The sequence below is a fragment of the Myxine glutinosa genome, chromosome 7 (assembly GCF_964187855.1).
Source record: "Myxine glutinosa chromosome 7, kmMyxGlut1.1, whole genome shotgun sequence".
NCBI lineage: Eukaryota > Metazoa > Chordata > Myxini > Myxiniformes > Myxinidae > Myxine > Myxine glutinosa.
Genome location: NC_136267.1, coordinates 96,618,558 through 96,644,566, shown reverse-complemented (window position 1 = coordinate 96,644,566; position 26,009 = coordinate 96,618,558). Strand labels below are relative to the sequence as shown.

The 26,009-nt window shown below is 44.0% G+C and overlaps 1 protein-coding gene across 1 annotated transcript in view; it reads right to left on the bottom strand.

Annotated features, from left to right (window-relative positions):
* LOC137417442 (sodium channel protein type 1 subunit alpha) overlaps positions 1-26,009 on the bottom strand; it is a 269,938-nt gene that overhangs the window by 159,246 nt on the left and 84,683 nt on the right. Inside the window, 1 exon segment of the mRNA XM_078782028.1 lies at positions 19,330-19,686. Coding sequence (XP_078638154.1) covers positions 19,330-19,686 — 357 coding nt within the window.

Genomic DNA, 26,009 nt, shown 5'->3' with positions numbered 1-26,009 from the left:
CATTTGAGCAAGCACTCCATTCAAAACCCTTAAGGAATGGCTGGCTTGGCAAGTGCTAGCTAGCTGCTTGGTAAATGAGCACACCCCCAACTCTTGTGGGGTACATAGATTAAAGTAGATCTTCGCTCAGTTCTGTAAGTAAAACTTACCTCACGGATGTCTGGATTCCTCAAAAAAAAATAGTTTAATGATATAAGCAGCATTCGCGACTGTTTGAAAAGCTAATCATATGTGTTTGTGGTTTATAATATTTTACAAGCCCGGCTACGCCGCTGTTAGACTTTTGGTCTTGTTTTTCTTTTATTTACTCCACCTTCCCCCACCCCCTCCACCCCATGGCCCCTCCAAATGGCCCCCTATGCTCTTTTCCCTCCATTATCATCTTCCCCTATAACCCCTTTTCTCAATTTTATGAACCACCCCCAACTATCTACCAGCCTGATGCATAAGTGATGAGAAAGAGCAATCAGGGATTGCAGACCTTCACCAGGACTTGCTTTGTGTGGTCTATTTTGTGTGCTGTGTTTCAGAATGAATAGTAGATGTAATGAATACGTAATTATATGGAATTAACATGTTCCAAAATGTAATTATTACAGAATTAATAGACGTACTTACATTCCAATTGTACATATTTCATACACATACTTACGTTACAATATAGGGTGTCCCATAAGTCTGGGTAGCATGTATTCATAATATGTTCAATGTGTTATTTTGCCCCTATGGTACATATTGTTATGTTTGTAGGGGGTAGACAATGATTACCTTAGAACCAGGTAGAATGTATAGATTAGTGTGCACCGACTGTCATGAAGAAGAAGAACCATCTCGATGTACCATAAGTAGGGACTTTGTATTAGACTGGACTGTCGTGTAAGTGTATCTTCATCCCCATCAAAGGAATGGGGTATGTTAATTAGCTCAGGCACTATGGGTAAATTAATCCCCTGTGTGTCGATGCCTCTGTAAGTTATTCCTTTGTTCCTTATGACACCGCACTAGAAACATAGCCAAGCCACGCAATTGACACCCCAATTAATAAACTAATTAATAAAAACCACCGGAAACCATGCATGAAGCACGACCGCTGATTACCCCGACGTGGTGAGAACACAGGATGGGCAAGGCCGAGAGCCACGCCCCGAAGAGCAGTGATTGGTCAGGATTTTGATTGACAAGCACTGGTAGAGGTGGCACACACTGGTTGGATGAGATAGGGGCAGTGGGAGATGACGATAGAGCGGCGCGTACAAAGGACTCGGAATGGCTGACATCTTGCTTCTGGCGTCTGGGCATTGAGAGCGAACATGCCCTCTTGTTCCTTCTCGTTCCAAAAGCGATAGTGGAAGGTTGTGCTTTGCTCTTTGCATGGGGAGGCTTCATCGCGACTGGCCGTGTTCCGGCATCAGGCTGGTGGTCGTGAGGCGGAAGAGCCGCGGACAGAGAGCTGTGGTTTTCCCCAAGCAAGAACGACAAGCTGCGCGACAACTCCTATTTGCTTCGCGCGTGAGGCCCAGCGTGAAGGGACACACAGTGAAGCCTTTTTCCCACCAACACCAGAGCCGCGTCTGGATTGTGCGCTCGGGGTGGGGGGGGGGGGAGGGTGGGAGGGGAGGGGCTGGACAATTCTTGATGAGACACCCCGTCCAACTTGAGCGAAGTGCCCACTAAATAATCATATATATTTATTTTCAGTTATTTTATCCTTCGTCTGTTTTCGATTCTGTTTGTGGGAGCGCTCAAAATTAGGAATTTAGTTATCGTGCATTTCTTTGTTACTGGCATTTCTTTTAATAAATCCGGATGGTTTTTTTTGTACAGCAAACCCTGATTCGGCTCGCATTAATTATTACAGGGTGAAGACTGCCGCTGGGATTCGTGAAGGTAAGGCTCTGGTCCCCCCCCCCCCCCCCCGCCCCTCACCCCACTTGCCCCCACGCGTATTCTCCGCTATATTTTGAACTGAACGCCTCGGAGTAACAGCTTGTTCGGCAATCCGTTTCCTTGGAAAGATTTTAATCGCAAGGAACACGGCAATATATATATACAGGGTGAGCCAGAAATATGGTCATTTTTGAAATTCGTGCAAAGAAAATAAAAAATTGTATTTAAAAATAAATTAATTCATGATATTGAAATACATAACATGCATTTTTATTAGTCCCCAACCGGTGTACACCGGAGAGGACTATAGGTTTGCACTCCGTCCCTCCATCTGTCAGTCCGTCATGCAAAGAACAGTTTTCCGGACTTTTTTTTCTAAACTCTTAATGCTAATGATTTCAAACTTGGTACATGGTTTCCTCATGATAAGTTACAGACCAAGTTCGAACTTCACGATGTTTAGATCATTTTTGACAAAGTTATGGCACTTTGAACTTTGGTAATTTCCCCAACATTTTTCCGGACGACAGACTGCCGGTAGGGGACATGTATTGCAGTGCAATACTCAGAATGCTTGTTAGTCCCCTACCGGTGTACACTGGAGGGGACTATAGGTTTGCACGCCGTCCCTCCGTCCGTCAGTCAGTCTGTCAGTCCGTCAGTCCGTCACGCAAAGAACAGTTTTCCGGACTTTTTTCTATACGCTTAATGCCAATGATTTCAAACTTGGCACATGGTTTCCTCATGATAGGTTACAGATCAAGTTCGAACTTCACGACGTTTCGATAATTTTTGACAAAGTTATGGCACTTTGAACTTTGGTAATTCTGATGATCCTTAACTCAGTGCCATTTTAAGTTTTAATTTCCTTTAAAAACGATTTTCTCTGCAATAGTTGGACCGATTGAGATCAACTTTTCACCATAGGAGGGACTCGGTCTGTAGAATATTTTAATGGTAATTATGACGTCACAGGTCACGTGGTTCGGCCACCATATTGTTTTTCGTGAAAACACGAAAACCCCTTTTTCTCTGCAACGGCTGAACAGATCGAGGCCAAACTTTGCAGGCAGAATCGCATACCCATGACGAACAAAAAATTCAGCGAGCATGACGTCATGTCACATGGTTTCAGAGTTATGACGTTTTAAAGCATGAACCTTTAAAACCGAGCTCCTCCCTCATTTTTGATCCAATCGAGGGGAAACTTCACAGATCTGTTCAGCATGTCAATCTACTAAAATGTCCTTTTGGAATTTGCGATAGGGCACGTGGTTTGGCAGATATCGTTAATTAAACAAAAATATTTAAACAAATGGATATCTCTTGTTTATTCTAGAGTTCTCAAGCCGCACCGCGCGCGCTCAGCCTCGTCTCGCGAACGTCAAAAGCGCGACACCGTGCGCTTTCGGGAGGGGCGGAGCCAAGCCGAGCAACATATATATATACACATCGATCATTGATCGTGAACCAGAAAATATAATAAATTACTGATATTTAGCGACTCGAAAGGTTCTTTATCAACAACTTATTTTCTCGTGCTTCTCCTGACCTGTCTGCAAGGTGTACAAATCGAAGTCCCGAGTGCGAATCACAGGTGAGCCCATCCTGAGGTAATTAGCGATTGGGAACGATTCAGAACCTGTGGGTAAATAACCCTTGGTAATTTCCCCAACAGTTTTCCGGATGACAGACTGCCGGTAGGGGATATGTATTGCAGCGCAATACTCAGAGTGCTTGTTATTTTTATTTTTTACTGATTTAGTTGTTTTTTTTTTGCAGGCAGAACACTTGAGTGACCATGTGGAACTGGTCGGGTGAATACGCGCTTTCGCTATCAAAGCTTTTTACAAGAATAATGATCGTGCGACTGTTGCACAATGTCAATTCAAACTCCATTCCAATGTTCAATGTTATGGAAATGTGCCGTCTGTTCGTGCTATCAAGTTATGGGTTCATACGTTTGAGAGGATGGTTCAACTTTAAAAGAGAAACCGCCGGGAGCACCAAAATCAGTAAGAACGGCACAAAACATTGAGCGTGTAAGGGAGTCAGTTTTGAGAAGTCCGCATCGCTCCAGCCGAAAGCATACATCAGTCTTAATCATTTCTCACACGTCACTACACCGCATATTGCATAAGGATTTAAACTTTTAATAATAATAATAATAATAATTCATTTATTTTGTATAGCGCTTTTCCAGAAGCCCAAAGGCGCTTTGACAGAGTGGCAAACATAATGCATAACAATACATGAAAACAACAATTGCAAAAAGACAAGAATCAATAGGGAAATATTTAAAGCAAAAGGAGGGAGAAGGAGAAGAGATAGTCAGGGGTTAAATGCTGTGGGTTGAATGTTGAATGCAGTGTTGAACAGGTGGGTCTTTAGTGATGTTTTGAATGTGGTGAGTGAGGAGGAGTCTCTGATGGTGTGAGGTAGTGAGTTCCAGAGGGTGGGAGCAGCGATGGAGAAGGCCCTGTCCCCCCAGGATCTGAATTTGGTCCGGATGGAGGGGGTCAGGAGGTTGGTACCAGCAGAGCGGAGGTTGCGGGTGGGAATGTGTCTGGAGAGGAGGTCAGCCAGGTAGGATGGGGCCAGGTTATGGAGGGCTTTGTATGTCAAGAGGAGGATTTTGTACTGGATTCTCTGGGGGATGGGGAGCCAGTGAAGCTTGTAAAGGACGGGGGTGATGTGGTCACGGGTCCGGGAATGGGTGAGTAGACGGGCAGCGGAGTTCTGAATGTATTGGAGTTTATTGGTGATTTTTGAGGGTGAACCATAGAGGAGGCTATTGCAGTAGTCCAGACGGGAGGTGATGAAGGCGTGGATGAGGGTTTCTGCAGCCGTGGAGGAGAGGGATGAGCGGAGACGGGCAATGTTTTTCAGGTGAAAGAAGGCTGACTTTGTGATCTGTTTAGTGTATTTGTCGAAGGAAAGGGTTTGGTCAAAGATGACGCCAAGATTCCGGATGTGAGGGGAGGTGGATACTGGGATACCGTCGATGTTGAGGGCAAAGTTATGGGTGGATTTTGTGAGCGTTTTTGGGCCAATGATGATTATTTCAGATTTATCACAGTTAAGCTTGAGGAAGTTGATTTGAAGCCAGGATTTTATTTCAGTGATGCAGTTTGTCAGGATAGAGTGGGTGTCGGTGGAGACGGACTTGGTGGAGATGAAAAGCTGGATGTCATCGGCGAAGCAGTGGAATTGGAGACCATGACGGCGGATTAAGTGACCGAGCGGGGACAGGTAAAGGATGAAGAGGAGGGGGCCAAGAACTGAACCTTGGGGGACACCTTGGGGGAGGGGAGCAGTGGGGGATTTGCAGTTATTGATGGAGATGAACTGGCATCTGTCAGAGAGGTATGATTTAATCCAAGAGAGGGCAGTGCCGGTAACGTTAAAGGTGGATTCAAGTCGGGTGAGGAGGATAGTGTGATCGATGGTGTCAAAGGCAGCGCTGAGGTCGAGGAGGACGAGAATGTTGAGGTTGCCAGCGTCAGAGGAGAGGAGAAGGTCGTTGGTGATTTTGAGGAGAGCAGTTTCAGTACTGTGGTTGGAGCGGAATCCGGATTGGAATGTTTCATACAGGTTATTGGCAGAGAGATGATGTTTGAGTTGAGTGGCTACAGCGCGTTCCAAAACTTTTGACAGAAAGGGTAGGTTGGAGATGGGTCTGAAGTTGTTTAGGGTGTCAGGGTTTAGACCAGGTTTTTTTAGAATGGGGGTAACAGCAGCAATTTTGAGGGAAGGTGGGACGATGCCTGTAGACAGGGAGGAGTTTATTGTTGCAATGATAAGTGGAGAGAGAGCAGGGAGGGAGGCTTTGACAAAGCTGGAGGGGATGGGGTCAAGAGTGCAGGTGGCAGTTTTCATTCCTATGAGGAGTTCAGAGAGGTCAGTAGGGGAGATTGGGGAGAACCGAGACAGGGGATGGCAGGACAAGGGGGGGCAGGTGGTTGGAGGGGGAGCGGGTGCGGCGGTGGTCAAGCTGTTGTAGATGTTGTCAATTTTGCGTTGGAAGAAAGAGAGGAAGGAGATGCAGTTGTCTACTGTGAATGACTGGGTGGTGGTGTTCAGGGGGCGGAGGAGTTTGTTTATTGTCGAGAAGAGTGCTTTTGGGTTTCCGGAGCCAGAGTGGATAATTTGAGAGTAGTAGGCAGAGCGGGCGCGGGAGAGGGCATCTTTGTAGTGTTGTAGGTGGTCCTTGTAGGCTTGGGAGTGAACTGTGAGACCCGTTTTATTGCGGAGTCTTTCAAGTTGGCGAGCACGAGTTTTCATCAGGTGGAGTTCAGGGGTAAACCAGGGAGCAGAATGGGTGAAAGAAACTGTTTTGGTTTTTACAGGCGCAAGCTGGTCAAGGCAGGAGGAGAGAGTGTGGTTGTAGTAGTCAGTGAGGTCGGAAGGGGTGTGGAGGTCAATGAAGGGAGAAGTGGACATTTTTTCAGAGAGGGTGGATGAGAATGAGGTAGGTGAAAGAGCGTTTAGCTTACGGAAGTTGATAGTGCGATAATGCCTTGGTGTTGGGGCGGGGATGTTGATGGTCAGAGTGATGGCTAAGTGGTCAGAGAGGGTGAGGTCGGAGCCATAGAGATGGTGCAAATTTAATCCAGTGGAGCAGACAAGGTCCAAAATGTGACCACGGATATGGGTAGGAAAGTCGACATGTTGAGTGAGGTTAAAGCAGGTGAGTAAATCAGTGAAGTCAGTGGTTATTGTGGAGTCAGTGGAGTCCATGTGGATATTGAAATCACCAAGGAGGAGGATTGAGGGGGAGAGGGAACAGAGCTGGGTCAGAAAGTAGGAGAAGTCAGACAGGAATGATGGGTGTGGTTTGGGAGGGCGGTAGACGACAGCCATGACTGACTGCGTGCGACCAGAGAGTTTTAAAGCCAGGTGTTCAAATGATGGAGCAGATGAGATGGAGATGAGGTTGGTCTTGATGTCTTGACGGTGGATAACGGCAATTCCACCACCTCGGCCCTCCGAGCGTGGTTTATTGACGTAGGAATATCCATTGGGTGTGGTGAGGTTAAGTGTGTAGTAGTCCAGAGGTTGTTGCCAGGTTTCGGTGAGACAGAGAAAGTCCAGTTTGTTATCCAGGATGTATCCCTATAAAATTTAAACTGTCCAGGAATTAAGCCAAGATGATGAGATTGCCTGCAACAATTTTTGTGAGTGAATGCTTTCATTTATGGACGGATATAAAAACCAAAACATTGCTAACAATTTGTTCATGTCTGATGAAGCACATTTTCATCTGTGTGGCTATGTCAACAAGCAAAATACTCGTTTTTGGGCAGCCAAGAACCCAAGAGAAATGCACACAAAATCGTTACACAGTCCCAAAGTCACAGTGTGGTGTGCACGTTCATCGTTCGGCATCATCGGGCCTTACTTCTTTGTGAACGATAACGGAAATGCCGTCACTGCTACTGCAGCTCAATATACCGATATGGTTTCTAACTTCCTCTCCAGAGAATTAAACAGATTTGCAGAAGTGAGCCCAATGACGTGGTTTCAGCAAGATGGTGCAACCTCCCACACCACCAGTGTCCATGACTCCTGTAAGGGTGCTCTTTCCAAAGCATGCCATTTCCAGAAACCGTGATATTCCATGGCCAGCGAGGTCACCCGATTTGACTGCATGTGATAATTTATTGTGGTCATATCTAAAGGACAAAGTGTATGTTAACCATCCACAAACTCTTCATGAACCTAAGGAAAACATCAGATGCTAAATCAATGATATTGACGTGGCCATGTTGCAGAACGTCATGAATAATTGGCGTCCTAAATTGGAGGAATGTGTCAGACGAAATTGTGCGCATCTCCTAGAATCCTAGATGGTCTTTTCACTAATAAATGGCATGTTATGTGCTTCACTTTCTTGTAAAAAAAATTGTTTTGAAATACAATTTTTTATTACCTTTTCACGAGTGTCAAAAATAACCATATTTCTTGCTCATCCTGTGTATGTATATATATATATCAGAATCTATAATTTCAGTTCCATATAATATGGAGCTACCATGCACATGCCTATAATAATATGGAGCATATGAATATGGAATATAATATGGAGCATATTAATATAATATGAATATGGGCCATGTGTATAATATGGAGCATATTGTCCTGTGGACGATTCTATTAAGACAGAGCGTCCACGGATGGAATCGAGCTTAATGAGGCGTTTCCAATTCAGTGGTGGATCATGCACGAGCAGGGGGTTGGGGGAGAATGCCGCGGCTTACCTGAGGGTCCGACGATGTCTTCACCCTTTGAAAATAACTCACAAACGAAAACGGAATTAAAGTTGGTTGGGAAAATAATACAAGGGTTTATTTAATACTAGCTGAGGTACCCGGCTTCGCCCGGGTTGAATAAGAATAAGACAAATATATGATGAAAAGAACATGTATATTTTAGAGCAATATCACAGTACATTTCCTACATGACGTTTTTTCAATTTTCAATTTCTCAAAACCTCTGGGTATACAACATTTCTGGTTTTCTTACTTGGTGCCAAGACATAAAGATTGCTTGGTTTTCCAACCCTCGAGCAGCCCACGTACAGCTGGCCATGGGCAAGCACTTGTTCTGTGAAGTTCAGGCCTACAACCTTCATTGATTGCCCCTGCGCCCTGTTGATGGACATAGCAAAACAGAGCCTGATGGGGAACTGAATCCTCTTGAAGGAGAATGGAAGGTCAGGTGGAATAAGTGGTATCCTTGGAATGAATACTTTCTCTCCTCTGTATTGTCCTGAGAGGATGGTTGCCTCTAGGACATGCGGCATCATTTGCTGGATTGTCAATCGTGTTCCATTACACAGCTTTGGTGGATCAAGATTCCTTAGAAGCATGATTGGTGCTCCCACCTTGAGAATCAACCTGTGTGTTGGGAGTCCTTGAGGCTGACGACTGTTGAGAAACTCAGTTGGGCGATTTAATGCCTGATCTTCATCTGTCACTTTGGCAAGAGAATCATAATTTCTTTCATGACCGGGCAGCGAACGTCATTATGTGCGACATTACGTCACTCCTACGGACGTGAAAACATTTGTTTTCCTTAAAAATATATTTACAATAAATAAAATAGTACATAAATTAACAATAAAAGAAGCTAAAAAACAATTTAAAATACAATAAAAAGCACATTAAAAATATATAAATATGTACGTGCAGTATACTGTACGTACGCGCAACCGCTGATTCTCATTCAAAACAGGCGACGTACAGTATTCCTTTACTGTGTCTGTGTTAGCCATGGGTCCGAAGACGGATAATGCTAGTGTTTCCAAGCGTAATATGGTTACGATGGACAATAAGGTAAATCTGATTAAAAGGTATGGAAAAGGTGGAAAAGTGTCGGTGATAGCGCATAGACCTTATCGCGAATCGGAACCGCAATGCGTCATGGGATCGGAAAGGGGCAATAGCGCCGCCACAAACTACACCATGGAATTGCAGCTGGCTCGGTTTTTTAAACCATTGATATTAAAATAAAAAGTAGCCTATAACCACCAGGATTTTATGCTGATTCCGAATCTGTGTCTAAAACTTTTCTCCGATGTGTAGTTCTTGAGTTATAAGCGGACATCCAGACAGACACACAGACACTCCTCCTTTATATATAGAGATGGTGTCGGGACAGGAAAATAACGTGCCGGTAATCACAAAACCCCTCTAATGGAGCGCTCCCACACTTCACTTCAAATACAAGACAAATAGAAGGATAATGGAAAGGAACCGTTGTCTGCACGTTTGTGCTTATCTGTCTGGATGTGATGTCAGGAATCGTTAGGTTGTGCAGCTCCTTCATCCAACGCGGCTCCTGTTGGCGTGAAGCAGGCCTCCGTCCGCCTTGTTCGTGCGCCGCTAGGCCCCGAGCCACCCGCTCGCCCTGGTCTTGTCTGCTCCAGTGGCAAGCCTCGCTCGTACGCTCGTTCGCACGCAAGGTCCCGTTTGCTCAAGCGGCAAGCCTCACTCGTATGCTCGTCGTTCGGTATGCCCCGACGTGTCCTTCTTCGCATGAAGCGAGCGGGCGTGCGTGCAACCCGCCAATTCAGCCGTGCAACGTTTTCCTCGATTCGTCACGGAACTCCGATGCACCCAACGTTTGTGGTGTAGGAAGGAGAGAGGGTCGAGGGCAAAGGTGGCGAAAGAACTAGGCGGTCGAGGGAGCAGAATCACAAGGCAGCAAAAGAAGAGGTCCGGGCAAGAAGGAAGACAAAACGAGTGTAAAAATGTCGGCCAGTCAGTGGTTTTACCGGCCGTGGTGTGACGTCAGCGCTCTCTCCACCAATGACCACATCACCGCTGTCTCAAGCCATCGGTCGCTCGCCAATCAGTCTGCTGCTTCCTTCCACCAATCAGTAGCCAGCTTCTTACCCCATGGTGTGATCTTCCCATCAAAACCCTATTGACCAATCACGCATGAAGTGGGCGTGGCCTCAGCCTGCCTTTCACGATGTTTGCCTGCTATGGCACCCTAGTGCATGGTTGATTCCGATCTGTTCTTCCAAAGTCATTGTGGCGGCGGGGGAATTTAATTAATGTGTGCACTAATGGATCTATCCACTGTATGTGATGTATTGCCATAAGGGACACCGGGATAATCACAGAGGTTTCACATACAATGGAGATAGCATAATCCCTAGAACTATTTATCATGCCCCATTCCTCGTAATGGGGACAAAGATACACTTAATCCGACAAACCGGGCTAAACAAAATTATTACAGGTGAGATTTCCTATCACGACAGCCGGAGCATGATACCTATTCAGATCTACCTTAATCTATATATGCCCCTACCACAAAATTCATAACAATATAATATATGGCTATATGGAGGCGACTCCATATAATGAGTGGATACCAGAGGTAATGTACCGTGTGGCAGTCGGTGCTTATCGCTCCCATTAAGGTGCAGTGATAGCTGGATGGGACACCTTAATGGCAGTTCACCACTGATGGTATGGAATCGCATAATGACTGATATATATATCTCTGAGATGCAACGAAAAAAAACATGAATCACTTCTTCTGCCCAATGATTCCAGACTTATTGAACACAACTTAGCAGACCTACAACATCACATACTTTAAAATGCCTCACCACCACGTAAACACCGAGTAATTCAAAACACCTCACCATCACGTAATTTAAAACACCTCACCACCACGTAATTCAAAACACCTCGCCATCGCGTAATTAAAATCGCCTCACCACCACGTAATTTAAAACACCTCACCATCACGTAAACAACACATACCGGTAATTCAAAATACTTCACCATCACGTAATTCAAAACACACCACCACATCATTCAAAACACCTCACAATCACGTAATTCAAAACACCTCACCACCAAATAATTCAAAACACTTCACCACTACATAATTCAAAACACCTCACCATCACGTAATTTGAAACACCTCACCACCACTTAATTCAAAACACTTCACCACTACATAATTCAAAACACTTCACCACTACATAATTCAAAACACTTCACCACTACATAATTCAAAACACCTCACCATCACGTAATTTGAAACACCTCACCACCACGTAATTCAAAACACCTCACCACCACGTAATTCAAAACACCTCACCACCACATAATTTAAAACACCTCACCACCACGTAATTCAAAACACCTCACCACCACGTAATTCAAAACACCTCACCATCAGGTAATTCAAAACACCTCACCATCACGTAATTCAAAACACCTCACCACCACATCATTCAAAACACCTCACAATCACGTAATTCAAAACACCTCACCACCAAGTAATTCAAAACACCTCACCATCACGTAATTCAAAACACCTCACCATCACGTAATTTAAAATACCTCACCACTACATAATTCAAAGCACTTCACCACTACATAATTCAAAACACATCACCATCATGTAATTTGAAACACCTCACCACTACATAATTCAAAACACTTCACCACTACATAATTCAAAACACCTCACCATCACGTAATTTGAAACACCTCACCACCACGTAATTCAAAACACCTCACCACCACGTAATTCAAAACACCTCACCACCACATAATTCAAAACACTTCACCACTACATAATTGAAAACACCTCACCATCACGTAATTTGAAACACCTCACCACCACGTAATTCAAAACACCTCACCACCACATAATTCAAAACACCTCACCATCACGTAATTCAAAACACCTCACCATCACGTAATTTAAAATACCTCACCACTACATAATTCAAAACACTTCACCACTACATAATTCAAAACACCTCACCATGATGTAATTTGAAACACCTCACCACTACATAATTCAAAACACTTCACCACTACATAATTCAAAACACCTCACCATCACGTAATTTGAAACACCTCACCACCACATAATTCAAAACACCTCACCACCACTTAATTCAAAACACCTCACCACCACATAATTTAAAACACCTCACCACCACGTAATTCAAAACACCTCACCATCAGGTAATTCAAAACACCTCACCATCACGTAAATTAAAACACCTCACCATTACGTAATTTAAAACATATGCCCGCTTGGAGTTTGCAAAAAAGCACCTGAAGAACTCTCAGGCTGTGAGAAACAAAATTCTGTGGTCTGATGAAACCAAGATTGAACTGTTTGGCCTCAAGTCTGGCCACTCTGCCATAAAGCCCAAATCGGTGGAGTGTTGCAGTGGTGGTTGTCCTTCTGGAAGATTCTCCCATCTCCACACAGGATCTCTGGAGCTCAGCCAGAGTGACCATCGGGTTCTTCGTCACCTCTCTTACCAATGCCCTTCTCTCCCGATTGCTCAGTTTGGCCGGGTGGCCAGCTCTAGGAAGTGTCCTGGTTGTTGCAAACTTCTTTCATTTAAGAATTATGGAGGCCACTGTGCTCTTGGGAACCTTCAATGCAGCAGAGATTTTTTTTGTAGGCTTCCCCAAATCTGTACCTCGACACAATCCTGTCTCTGAGCTCTGCAGGCAGTTCCTACGACCTCATGGCTTGGTCTTTGCTCTGATATGCATTGTCAGCTGTGAGACCTCATATAGACAGGTGTGTGCCTTTCCAAATCATGTCCAATCAATTGAATTTACCACAGGTGGAATCCAATCAAGGTGTACAAACATCTCAAAGATGATCAAGAGAAATGGGAGGCACCTCAGCTAAATTTCAAGTGTCATAGCAAAGGGTATGAATACTTATGTCAATGTGATATTTCAGTTTTTTCTTTTTAATAAATTTGCAAAACTTTATAAAATCCTGTTTTCTCTTTGTCATTATGGGGTATTGAGTGCAGATTGATGAGGGAAAAAATGAATTTAAACGATTTCAGCATAAGGCTGCAACATAACAAAATGTGAAAAAAGCGAAGGGGTCTGAATACTTTCTGAATGCACTGTATACAAAACACATACATACATATACATATACAGGGTGATCCAGAAACCCTGGGCACATTTTGAAGAACGATACCTGCAACAAACAACTAAGTTTATTATTGTTCTTTGGTGCAAAACAAAAAATGATTTCTCGTAAATGGATGTGACCGCTTCAACACGCACAGGCGTCACGTGATACGCAAAGGCGTGAGGTGCATCACGTGATATGGATCGGGGTGAGCTTCGCTCACTGTGCTGCAGCAGCGTTTGTCTTTGCATTAATTCAGTTCATTGTGAATTAGACGCCCTAAAATAGACGGAGAATATCGTGAGACAGAAAATTCGTGCTGTACACTTGTATTCTGTATCTGGAAATTCGGCTAAAGTTCACAGAGAACTTGTCAAAGAATGTGGCGCCGACGCAATTGACAAAAGAACCATCGGCAGAATAAACAAGCAGTTTGATGAAACCGGCAGCATTCTTCCAAAACAGTCACCAGGTAGGCCTCGTACTGTTTGAACTGAGGAAAGCAGAGCGGTCATTCAACAACAACTCGACAGTAACACACCATTATTAACTTGTCGTTTATCAAACATCACCAACATAAGCCGATCATCGATTTGAAGAATACTAAAAGACCTTAATGCAAAACCATACACACCCAGATTAATTCACCAACTATATGAGGATGATTTTGACAGGCGTATTGAGGTATATGAGACATTGCTTGGGTTAATGGATATGGACAATGATTTGCAGAACAAGATCTTGTGGTCAGATGAATCCAAGTTTACTTTATCTGGTTCTGTGAATCATCATAACAGCGTGATATGGGCAGTGGATAACCCACGATTTACTGTTGAGCACAACGTCCAGTATCAAAGCTAGTGTGTCCGTCTGGGCAGCCATTACCTTCTGGAGACATTGTTGGACCAATATTTTTCGAAGAAAATGTGAATACTGAAAATTACCTTCTAATGTTGGAGCAGCATGTATTTCCACTCAATGATGGCCAGATGTGGTTCATGTATAATGGTGCGCCTGCTCATTATGCTGCCAGTGTACGCCGGGCCCTTGATTTGAACTTTACAGACAAATGGATTGGCTGTCGTGGTCCGGTTGAATGGCCACTGCGGTCTTGTGATTTAACAACACTCTGTGATTTCTTCCTTTGGGGTTTCTTCAAGCACAAAGTGTATGCGAGGAATCCTATGACCCTTAGAGACTTGAAACAATTCATCCGTAATGAGACTGCTGCCTTAACGACTGAAACATGCAGAACTGCATGTCAGAGTGTGTCAGAGTGCAGTTTGAACATTTGAGCTGTTCTGTTTCATGTATATTAGACTGATTCGACTGTTTAACAAGTAATCATGTTTTGTTTTGCACCAAAGAACAATAATAAGCTTAGTTGTTTGTTGCAGGTATCATTCTTCAAAATGTGCCCAGGGTTTATGGACCACTCTGTGTGTGTATATATCATGCTAAAATACAGAATTTGGTGTCTGTCTGATGATTTTTTGACCACGATACATTCTGTCGTTACGTATCCAATCTCAACCAAACTTGACAGGAGGATTGAGGGTTACACAATGAAGGTTGTAGCGCATTAATTTCCCCCCCTCCCCAAGGGGGTTTTCTCCCCTGAGCGGGTTTTCCCCACCATTGCTGTCAATGGGGTTGCATGTTGAGTTAGCTTTATTGTGGTGTTTTTCCAAGGCCGCTTCGAATAACAAAACCAACAATAATAGCATAATGTTATTACAAAACAATATTAATACCAATAATATCCCACCTCCCCAAGGGGGTTTTCCTCCTTGAACAAACGTTGAGGCAATGTTTATAAACAGCTTATCATGGCATTTTCATGGGGGCAACGGCCCAACAGCCTCTACCGGAAGTAAATATATTATAAACCACAAACACGTATGATTAGCTTTTCAAGCAGTCGCTAATGCTGTTTATAACACTAAATAAAGAAATTTGAAGGAATCCCAACATCCATGAGGTACGTTTTACTTACAGAACTGAGCGAAGATCTACTGTACTCTATATACCCCACAATGGTTGGGTTAATAACATGACCCTTCCTGCCGCTACCGTGGCATTTCTCATCGCGAACTTTTGAAACTCGCTCCTGCTGTTTAACACGAAACTGAAAGGGAGGAAGCCCGGGTTGTGCTCATTTGCCAAGCAAGCCGTTCCTGAACGGTTTTGAATGGAGTGCTTGCTCGAATACTTGAACCACTTGGCGATCTCTCCACAAGAATCTTGGTAAATGAACACACACCCAATGTTCTTGAGACCTGACCATAGATTGACTATAATCTATATACCCCAAAGAGGAATGACCCTTCCTGCTGCTCCTGTAGTGAATGGGTGTACTAGTATATATATATTATCAAAGGTGGGCGGTCCGCTTCGAAAGTCCGCTTATCCGCTTATCCGCTGCAGCGGACTAACGTTTTCGAAGCGGATAAGCGAATCGGAACAACCCCCGGAAACCGAAGCGGATAAGCGTAAGCGGACTACCGAAAAATTAAAGCGCATCGCGATTCGCCAAATCAGCTGTTAGCCTGAGCCGTTACTCTAGAATTGTGAATATTTATTTAAGTGAATAATAAGTGAAAACTGAATATTTTATTGGACGCTAGAGCGGCAATAACGTCAAGATGGAGAGATTTCTGACTCTCCAGCCCAGCGGCAGTGCCAGGGACAGGCACACGAGCGACGCAAACCAGCAGTCCCAGCACAGCGACATCCACAACCCGGCAGTCAACATGATGGGGGACGTGGAGGACAGTCAGGAGATCTGCGCCCTGACCCCTCAGCTCACGCACAGCGCCCAGCAGGGACCCCAGCCCGGCTCGAGCAGTACGGACTACCTGTTCGCCATGGAGGAGGGGCAGCAGGAGGAGAACCTCGAGGAGAAGATCAGGGAAGAGGTCAACAACTGGTCGAGGAAGCCGCTGAGGGGGAACCCGGGGCTCTCGCCGAATCTCTTCCCGCTCGAGTTCCGTGATGCTTGGGTAACTCTATTTCTCAGGCATAAAACGCTGCTCCCGAGCTCTGCCTCGGTCGAGCGCGTGTTCAGCTACGGGTCGGACATCCTCAGGCCTAAGAGGTTGGCCCTGGCTGCACCGAACTTCGAGGCCCTCGTCTTCATGAAGGGCAACCTCCAAATCCTCAAGAAGGCCCACGAGGTGGAGGAGGAAGACGAGGACTAGTCAACAGACTGCTAGTCTGTTGACTAGTAGACTCTCTTGTCAAAGAAAGGACGGGCAAATTGATTTTTCTTTAATGTAACTTGCATATATTAAAATTATATTTAAATTAACTGTAGAGTAGAGTCGAGTGGAAAACTTTATTTCAATAAATTTTGAATAAATTTTATTTAAATAAAAATGTATATTTTTGATCTTAAAAGCTTTGTTTGTCTTTGTAGTAGTTAGAAATGGCTATTTAGGCTTAAAAAGCATTAAATTCCCTTTAGAAACGTCAAAAATCGCTTTAAAAACGTCGAAGCGCTTTTAAAAAATCGAATCGAAGCGGATAACCGGTAAGCGGACTAAGATTTTCGGCCGCTGAAGCGGATAAGCGAATCGGACTACACGGGCTGGCGGAGCGGATAAGCGGTAAGCGGACTTAAAATTTTCCGAATCGCGCCCACCTTTATATATATTATATATATATATATATATATATATAAATATATATATATATATATATATATATATATATATATATATATATATATATACAAAATACATACATACATACATACATACATACATATACATATATGTACCGTCAGACGTTGACACCCGCAGCCCCAACATTTGTGGACCTCTTGTATTCACCGTTGATACAATGTGACCTGCTTTTACATTTGTGGCCTTGTTTTTCATGGGCCCAAAAAAATATCTTTCATGAGCCACGAGCATAACATAGTTAAGAAAAACATATCTTCCCCCAGCCATGCACAAAGCAGCTGGACATACGCAAAAAAACACATCTTGCACAAGCCGCAAGCATGATCTGCTTCTATATTCACGGCCTTGTGCTTCGCGTTTTCACAGCTTTTTGTGGCCGCATAAAAATATTTTAGCCACGCTATAAGCGAGCTGCACAGCATATCCCACTATTCGCACTATAAACCTAGCTGTGTGGCATGTTCCACTATTCGCACTATAAGCCTCGCTGCAAGGCATCTCCCACCATTTGCACTATAAACCGAGCTGTGTGGCATGTCCCACTATTCGCACTATAAACCTCGCTGCAAGGCATGTCCCACCAATCAGACTATAAACCTAGCTGCACAGCATGTCCCACCAGCTGCATAAGATGCCATTCTCCATGAGTTACAGAATGAAAACACTTCACCGCATCTATTACCAGCTGATAAATACAGCATCAACCACGAGTTACACAATGAAAACACTGCACCGCATCTACCACCTGCTGCATAAGACGTTATATCCCTGTGAGTGAATTATGCTATTAAAACGCTTCACAGCATCTAATCAGGCTGCTGAATACATTATCCCCTGCCGACATCCCCCACAAACAATGGGCAGAATACTCACCCCTTATGCAGCTACCCACAATTCCCGCATGACTACTTATTTCCAATGTGTCCTGGGTCTCCATCATTCTTCTCATCCTGCTGCTTTGACCTGTGTTTTGCCTCTTGTTCTGCTCATTGATCAAACATAGATCCCAAGTGCAAGACCAGTGCAGGAGATGTGTCGACACCAAGAGTCAGAAGAAAGTGTTGGGCATGAGCCAGAAAGTGGAGCTGCTGGACCAGCTTTTGAGAGGAAGGAGCCTCGGTGGGCAGCAATTATGATTCCTGCCTCTGTGGGCAGGAATCCACCATCCACAATCTACCTTGAACTTGTAGACAGAGGACAACGCGCAGAAGAACATGACTTTAAGTGGACCTCTCATTCACGCAAAGGCGTGAATTCACGCATGGGTAAAGCTGCCACGCCACGTAAAGGCGTGGCAGCTTTACCCATGTACATACCCATGTATGTACATGGGTCTGGAGGGCACGAGTTATGCGGGGATGGCTATGAGTGATGCACTGAGCGATGTGGGTAGGAGCAGCCCCAGTCCATTCTGAGCGAGCAGGGGATGGTTTCACCACTTCAAGGAGCAGTGCATTCTCCTCAACATCAAACTGCCTGGCGAGCATGCCTCCGTGGACCAGGAGGTGGCCAAAACGTTCCCTGCTCAACTCACGCAGATCATCGGCAAGAAAGGATACCTGCCAGAGCAGGTGTTCACTGCTGATGAGACGGGTCTGTTTTGGAAAAAGATGCTAACACAAACTTTTATTTTGGAGAGGACAGCATCAGGGTTCAAGGTCGCCAAGGACCGCGTATCTCTTCTCCTCTGCACAAATGCAAAAGGGGACTGCATGACTAAGCCAATGATGCTGTACCGTTCCATGGACCCGTGTCTCAAGAGCAAGAACAAACAAATGCTGCTCATGTTTTGGAGGGCCAATAGGAAGGTGTTGGAAACGGCAGAAAGTTTCATGGACTGGTTCCATAACTGTCTCGTCCCTTAGTTGGAGAGGTACCTGGCAGAAAAGAACCTTGCGTTCAAGGTTCTCCTGCTCGTGTGTGTGATGCATGGAAGATGCTTTTAGAACTATTATGTGCACAGCTGGTAGGAAATGGTGTATGCGTGGCTGGAAGTGGTTTTATGCTTGATGCTTGAAAGATGCATTTAGAAGCGTCATGTGCGCGGCTACTGGGAGATGGGTTTTTTTGCGCTCACGAATACGTAAAGCACAGGGCCGCAAATATAAAAGCAGCACGCATTTTATCAACTGTGAATACACGGGGTCCATGAATGTTGGGACTACAAATGTCGAGGTCTGAAAGTATTTTGTTACAAAATGTGTATTTTTTATATTCCAGGTTACCATGTTATTTAATCAGGGAAGAATACTGTCACAATTTTCCCTTGCACGATGAGCATTATTTCATGCATGATATTTGAAACAAGCTGTAAACTCACCACAAGGTTACCAATGACCATGACCAGCATGAAAACGAGGAGACAGGTAGGTTGGTTGGCGACCTGCATGCAGTCCCACATGGTTTCGATCCACTCGCCGCAGAGCACACGGAACACAATGAGGAATGAGTGAAAGAAATCATTCATATGCCAACGTGGGAGCTCGCAGTCAGTGGAGATCTTGCACACACACTCCTTGTAGCTCTTTCCAAAAAGCTGCATACCTACCACGGCGAAAATGAAGACTATGATACCGAGCACCAGAGTCAGGTTCCCCAAGGCACCAACTGAGTTTCCTATGATCTTGATAAGCATGTTCAGTGTTGGCCACGACTTGGCCAGTTTAAAGACCCGCAGCTGTCAAGAGAGGAGGGGATATGTGTGTCACGATGTTCAGCAGCTTCATGGTTGTACAGTGCCCTCCATAAGTATTGGAACAGTGAAGCTAAATTTGTTATTATTGCTATACAGTATTACAGTATACTCAAAGCAATTTGGGTTTGAGATCAAAAGATGAATATGAGGCAAGAATACTAGGTCAGATTATATTTCTTGGTATTTCTATGCATATATATTTTACCATCGTAGAACAATAGCACTTTCTACGTTCAGTCACCCTAGTTTAGGTCCCGTTAGCATAAGCACTGGAACAAATGAAAGACAGGTGTTTCTTGTTGCATTGATTTTTCACACATTAAAGAGCTGTGAATGTCTAGTCTTGGCTTTAGCCTTTGCTTTTGCCTTGAGAGTCTGCCTTTGGAGTCAGTAGGTATAACCCAACATGAAGACCAGATAACTGTCTATGAAAGAAAAGCAAGCAATTTGGAAGCTGAAACAACAGAATAATTCAATTAGAACCATAGCACAAAAATTGGGCATAGCAAGTATAACAATTTCGAATATCCTGAAAAAGAAAGAAACCACTGGTGTACAAGTGTATAAGTGTGCAATAGACAATGGCCAGATCATGCAAGGAAAACATCTGCAGTTGATGACAGAAAAATCATCAGAGCTGTGAAGAAAAACCTGAAAACAAGTGTCAGTGACATCACCAACAACCTCCAGAGTGCAGGGTGAAAGTATCACAATCTCCTGTTCTCAAACAAGTGTCAGTGACATCACCAACAACCTCCAGAGTGCAGGGTGAAAGTATCACAATCTCCTGTTCTCAGAAGACTTTGACAGCAGAATTACAAAGACTACACTGCAAGATCCAAACCTCTCCTCAGCACCAAAAATAGAAAAGCCAGATTAGAATTTGCCAAGAAGTACAGAGTTGAGCCAGTAGAGCTCTGGGGAAAAGTTTTATGGACAGATGAGACCAAGATTAACCTTTACCAAAGCAATAGAAAGGTGAAAGTGTGGAGAAAGGTAGGAATTGCATATGATCCAAAGCACACAACCTCATCTGTGAATCATGATGTCATGGCTTGGGCTTGCCTGGCTGCCCCTGGAACTCGCTCACTCATCCTCATTGATGATGTCACTAATGATGGCAGCAACAGAACAAATTTGGCAGTGTACAGAAATATTTTGTCTGCAGAGGTACACGAAAATGCCTCCAAACGCAATGGACGGTGCTTTGCTATGCAGCAAGACAATGAGCCAAAACACCACCAATGCAACCAAGGCTTCCATCAGGGGAAAAAAGTGGAAGTTTTAGACTGGCTAAGTCAATCTCCTGATTTAAATCCAATGGAACATGCATTTCACTTGCTGAAAAGGAGACTAAAGTCAGAAACGTACATGAAGCAAACACCCACTGAAAAGCAACTATTGGGGATGCCTCTTAGTGGTGGTTGTACCTCCTCCCCCCCCCCCCCCCCCCCCCCATGCAATTTGGGTGCCAAATCTTCCCCACTCTTCCCTGATGACTGGATTCACCAGAGCAGTGCAGTAACGGTTAGAGTGTGGATTGATCCCCAATAACCGGCCCATTCTCTCATTCTCATTCTCATTCTCTCTCTCTCTCTCTCTCTCTCTCTCTCTCTCTCTCTCTCTCTCTCTCTCTCTCTCGTTCTCTCTCTGTGTGTATCACTCACACACACACACACACACACACGGGTAAACCATCCTGGATGTGGCGGGATCTCTGGGTCATTCCTTGAGATCGATTAGCTTTTCCATGCCGTGGGCCTATTCAAGAGAACTGTCTGGGGCTATACAACAACAAATGAAAATGGCTGCAGTGGAGGCTTGGCAAAGTACCTCAACAACTCGATGCAGTTATTGGATGTAAGGGATATACAACCAAATACTAACTATTATACTATAATTTACTTTAAGTTAATATGTTTTAACACTTATGCTTACCTGACATGGGAGAACTGAACATAAAAGTGCTATTGTTCTAAAACAGTAAAACATATATCCATATGAATAGCAAGAAATAAAATCTGACCTTCTGCACTCTTGCCTTGTATTCATCTTTTGATCTCAAATCCAAATTTCTTGATTAAACAGCAATAATAACAAATTTGACTTTACTGTTCCAACACCTATGGAGGCACCTATGGTATGTGCTTAACTCACCCGGAAAACCAGATTAATGGCATAAATGTGAGTAGGAAAATGGCACGGTATAGGGTCTACATACATAATTGCCACGATTTAGGTTTGTTTATACAGAGGTCATATGTCATGAAAGAGCTGGACAACAATGGGCACTTTGGCAACAGACAGATAAAAGGGTAAAGGAGCTATCTAACAGGTGAACAAGGTACCAACATTATTTACAATCAACAATACTTGTTGATTGCTGCATCAGGGCCTCTTGCAAACTGCCTCATGCACAAAAACACTTTTGTTGGGGTCATGGTAGGTTTCACTACTGTACTAATATTTATCTAGTCATACTCTCAGCTGCTGTTCTAATTGATTGATGAGAAAAGCATTGAATTGACATAATTTTCTTACAGTGAACGCTATCTATTTACATCAGAGATCACATCACTTGATATTTACCTTTGAATTAAAATGAACTTCAAGAGGCCAATTCAAATATTTAGTATAACTGTTTTTAAAGTGCCGTGTGTGCTGTGACCCATTTATATTGGAGTGCAAACAGGGTGCTGCAAGATTGTCAAATAACATTGTCTAATAATGATGAAACATGGTGCTGCAGGTTGTCAAATAACATTGTCTAATAATGATGAAACACGGTGCTGCAGGTTGTCAAATAGCATTGTCTAATAATGATGAAACAGGGTGCTGCAGGTTGTCAAATAGCATTGTCTAATAATGATGAAACACGGAGCTGCAGGTTGTCAAATAACATCGTCTAATAATGATGAAACACGGTGCTGCAGGTTGTCAAATAGCATCGTCTAATAATGATGAAACACGGTGCTGCAGGTTGTCAAATAACATCGTCTAATAATGATGAAACACGGTGCTGCAGGTTGTCAAATAGCATCGTCTAATAATGATGAAACACGGTGCTGCAGGTTGTCAAATAACATCGTCTAATAATGATGAAACACGGTGCTGCAGGTTGTCAAATAGCATTGTCTAATAATGATAAAACAGGGTGCTGCAGGTTGTCAAATAGCATTGTCTAATAATGATGAAACACGGAGCTGCAGGTTGTCAAATTACATCGTCTAATAATGATGAAACACGGTGCTGCAGGTTGTCAAATAACATTGTCTAATAATGATGAAACACGGTGCTGCAGGTTGTCAAATAGCATTGTCTAATAATGATGAAACACGGTGCTGCAGGTTGTCAAATAACATCGTCTAATAATGATGAAACACGGTGCTGCAGGTTGTCAAATAGCATTGTCTAATAATGATGAAACACGGTGCTGCAGGTTGTCAAATAGCATTGTCTAATAATGATGAAACACGGAGCTGCAGGTTGTCAAATAACATCGTCTAATAATGATGAAACACGGTGCTGCAGGTTGTCAAATAGCATCGTCTAATAATGATGAAACACGGTGCTGCAGGTTGTCAAATAACATCGTCTAATAATGATGAAACACGGTGCTGCAGGTTGTCAAATAGCATTGTCTAATAATGATAAAACAGGGTGCTGCAGGTTGTCAAATAGCATTGTCTAATAATGATGAAACACGGAGCTGCAGGTTGTCAAATTACATCGTCTAATAATGATGAAACACGGTGCTGCAGGTTGTCAAATAACATTGTCTAATAATGATGAAACACGGTGCTGCAGGTTGTCAAATAGCATTGTCTAATAATGATGAAACACGGTGCTGCAGGTTGTCAAATAACATCGTCTAATAATGATGAAACACGGTGCTGCAGGTTGTCAAATAGCATTGTCTAATAATGATGAAACACGGTGCTGCAGGTTGTCAAATAGCATTGTCTAATAATGATGAAACACGGAGCTGCAGGTTGTCAAATAACATCGTCTAATAATGATGAAACAGGGTGCTGCAGGTTGTCAAATAGCATTGTCTAATAATGATGAAACACGGTGCTGCAGGTTGTCAAATAACATCGTCTAATAATGATGAAACACGGTGCTGCAGGTTGTCAAATAGCATTGTCTAATAATGATGAAACAGGGTGCTGCAGGTTGTCAAATAGCATTGTCTAATAATGATGAAACACGGAGCTGCAGGTTGTCAAATAACATCGTCAAATAATGATGAAACAGGGTGCTGCAGGTTGTCAAATAGCATTGTCTAATAATGATGAAATAACATCGTTTGATAATGATGAAATATGGTGCTGCAGGTTGTCAAATAGCATTGTCTAATAATGATGAAATAACATCGTTTGATAATGATGAAACATGGTACTGCAGGTTGTCAAATTACATTGTCTAATAATGATGAAATAACATCGTCTAATAATGATGAAACACGGTGCTGCAGGTTGTCAAATTGCATTGTCTAATAATGATGAAATAACATCGTAACAAATAATAACATCGTAACAAATAACATCGTTAGACCGAACTCTCTTATCTGTCTCCCTCTTCCAAATCCTGGTGGCATCTGGTCAAATCCGTTTCTGGTGTTTGTTCCCCCTCCATCCCCTCCCTTACCTCAAACGGCTACACAGCTGACTCCGCACGTGAAAAAGCTGAATGCCTCAACTCTGTGTTTGCCTCTAAATCTTGTGTCCCAAACCCATCCCTCTCTGTACCCACCATACCCAGTCGTACCCTGCTGCTCCTGGACTCCGTGTCCTTTCCTCCTGACAAGGTGGAAAAGTTTCTGTCAACCCTCGACTCTGATTCTGCAACTGGACCCGACGGCATCAGCCCACGGGTCCTAAAATCCTGCTCTGCTGCTCTATCTCACCCTCTCTCTGTTCTCTTCACCCTCTCTTTTGCTCAAGGTCAACTGCCATCTGCTTGGAAATCAGCCAACATCACCGCTTTGCACAAAAAAGGTGCAAAAACAGATCCTAGCAACTACAGACCAATCAGCCTTCTCCCAATTATCAGCAAAGTCATGGAATCCATCATTGCTTCGGATATGAAATCTTTCCTCTTCTCCAATGGCTTGATCTCTGATCATCAATTTGGTTTCAGACCAGGTCACTCTACTCTGGACATGCTGCTTCTGCTGTCTCAACAATGGATGGAGGTCCTCAATGCCAAACAGGAAATTAGAGCTGTCTCCCTCGACATATCACGTGCCTTCGACACGGTCTGGCACCCCGCTCTGCTCACCAAACTCTCCTCCTTTGGTATCCATGGAAATCTCCACGCATGGCTGGCGGACTTCCTCTCTCGTCGTCGTCAACGTGTGGCCCTGAATGGGTTTCTCTCATCTCCTCTTCCTGTTCAGGCTGGAGTTCCCCAAGGCAGTGTTCTGGGCCCCGTGCTTTTTCTGGTCTTCATCAATGATCTCTCTGACTCTCTCGAAAATCCTCTCTATCTCTTTGCTGATGACTCCACTCTCTGCCGCTCCATTTCTCTTCCCTCAGATCGGCAGTCTGCTGCCTCCTCACTCTCTGAAGACCTGGACAAAATCACAGACTGGTCAAACAAGTGGAACATGTCTTTCAATCCTGACAAATCTCACACTCTTACTATATCTCTCCGAAAAGATCGACTGGACAACCCTCCCATCTACTTTCTCAACAATCCTCTCCAAGAAGTTCTGTCGCTCAAGATTTTGGGTCTCACTATCTGCCATGATCTTTCTTGGGAAAACCACATTTCCAAGCTGGCCTCCAAAGCCAGTCGCCGACTGGGCATCCTCCGTCGTGCGAAGTCCTTCCTCGGCACACCTGAGCTCCTCACCACATACAAGGCTTTCATCCGCAGCTCAATGGAATACTGTTCTCCCCTATGGGCCGGTGCTCCTGCCTCACACCTAGCTCGGCTTCACGCTGTTGAAACCAAAGCTTTCAGAATTATTGGAATCTCCCGCGATGAAGCTGTCTCTGAGTGCCTTTCACTCACTCACCGCAGGCAGGTAGGTGGTCTCTCTGTCTTCTACCGACTCCTCTCCGGCCTTGCACCCCCAGCTCTCTCTGTGCTCTGTCCCCCAAATATTCCTACAGGTCGCACAAGATCTGCCAGCAACCCTCTGATGGTTAAACTGCCGAAATCTCGGCTCTCTGCTCACCTTCACTCTTTCATTCCTCTTTTCTCCCGCCTCTGGAACAAACTCCCTCACTCCCTTCAATCCCACTCCTCCCTCCAGGTCTTTAAAACAGCTGTTCACCACCATCTCTTATCTTCCC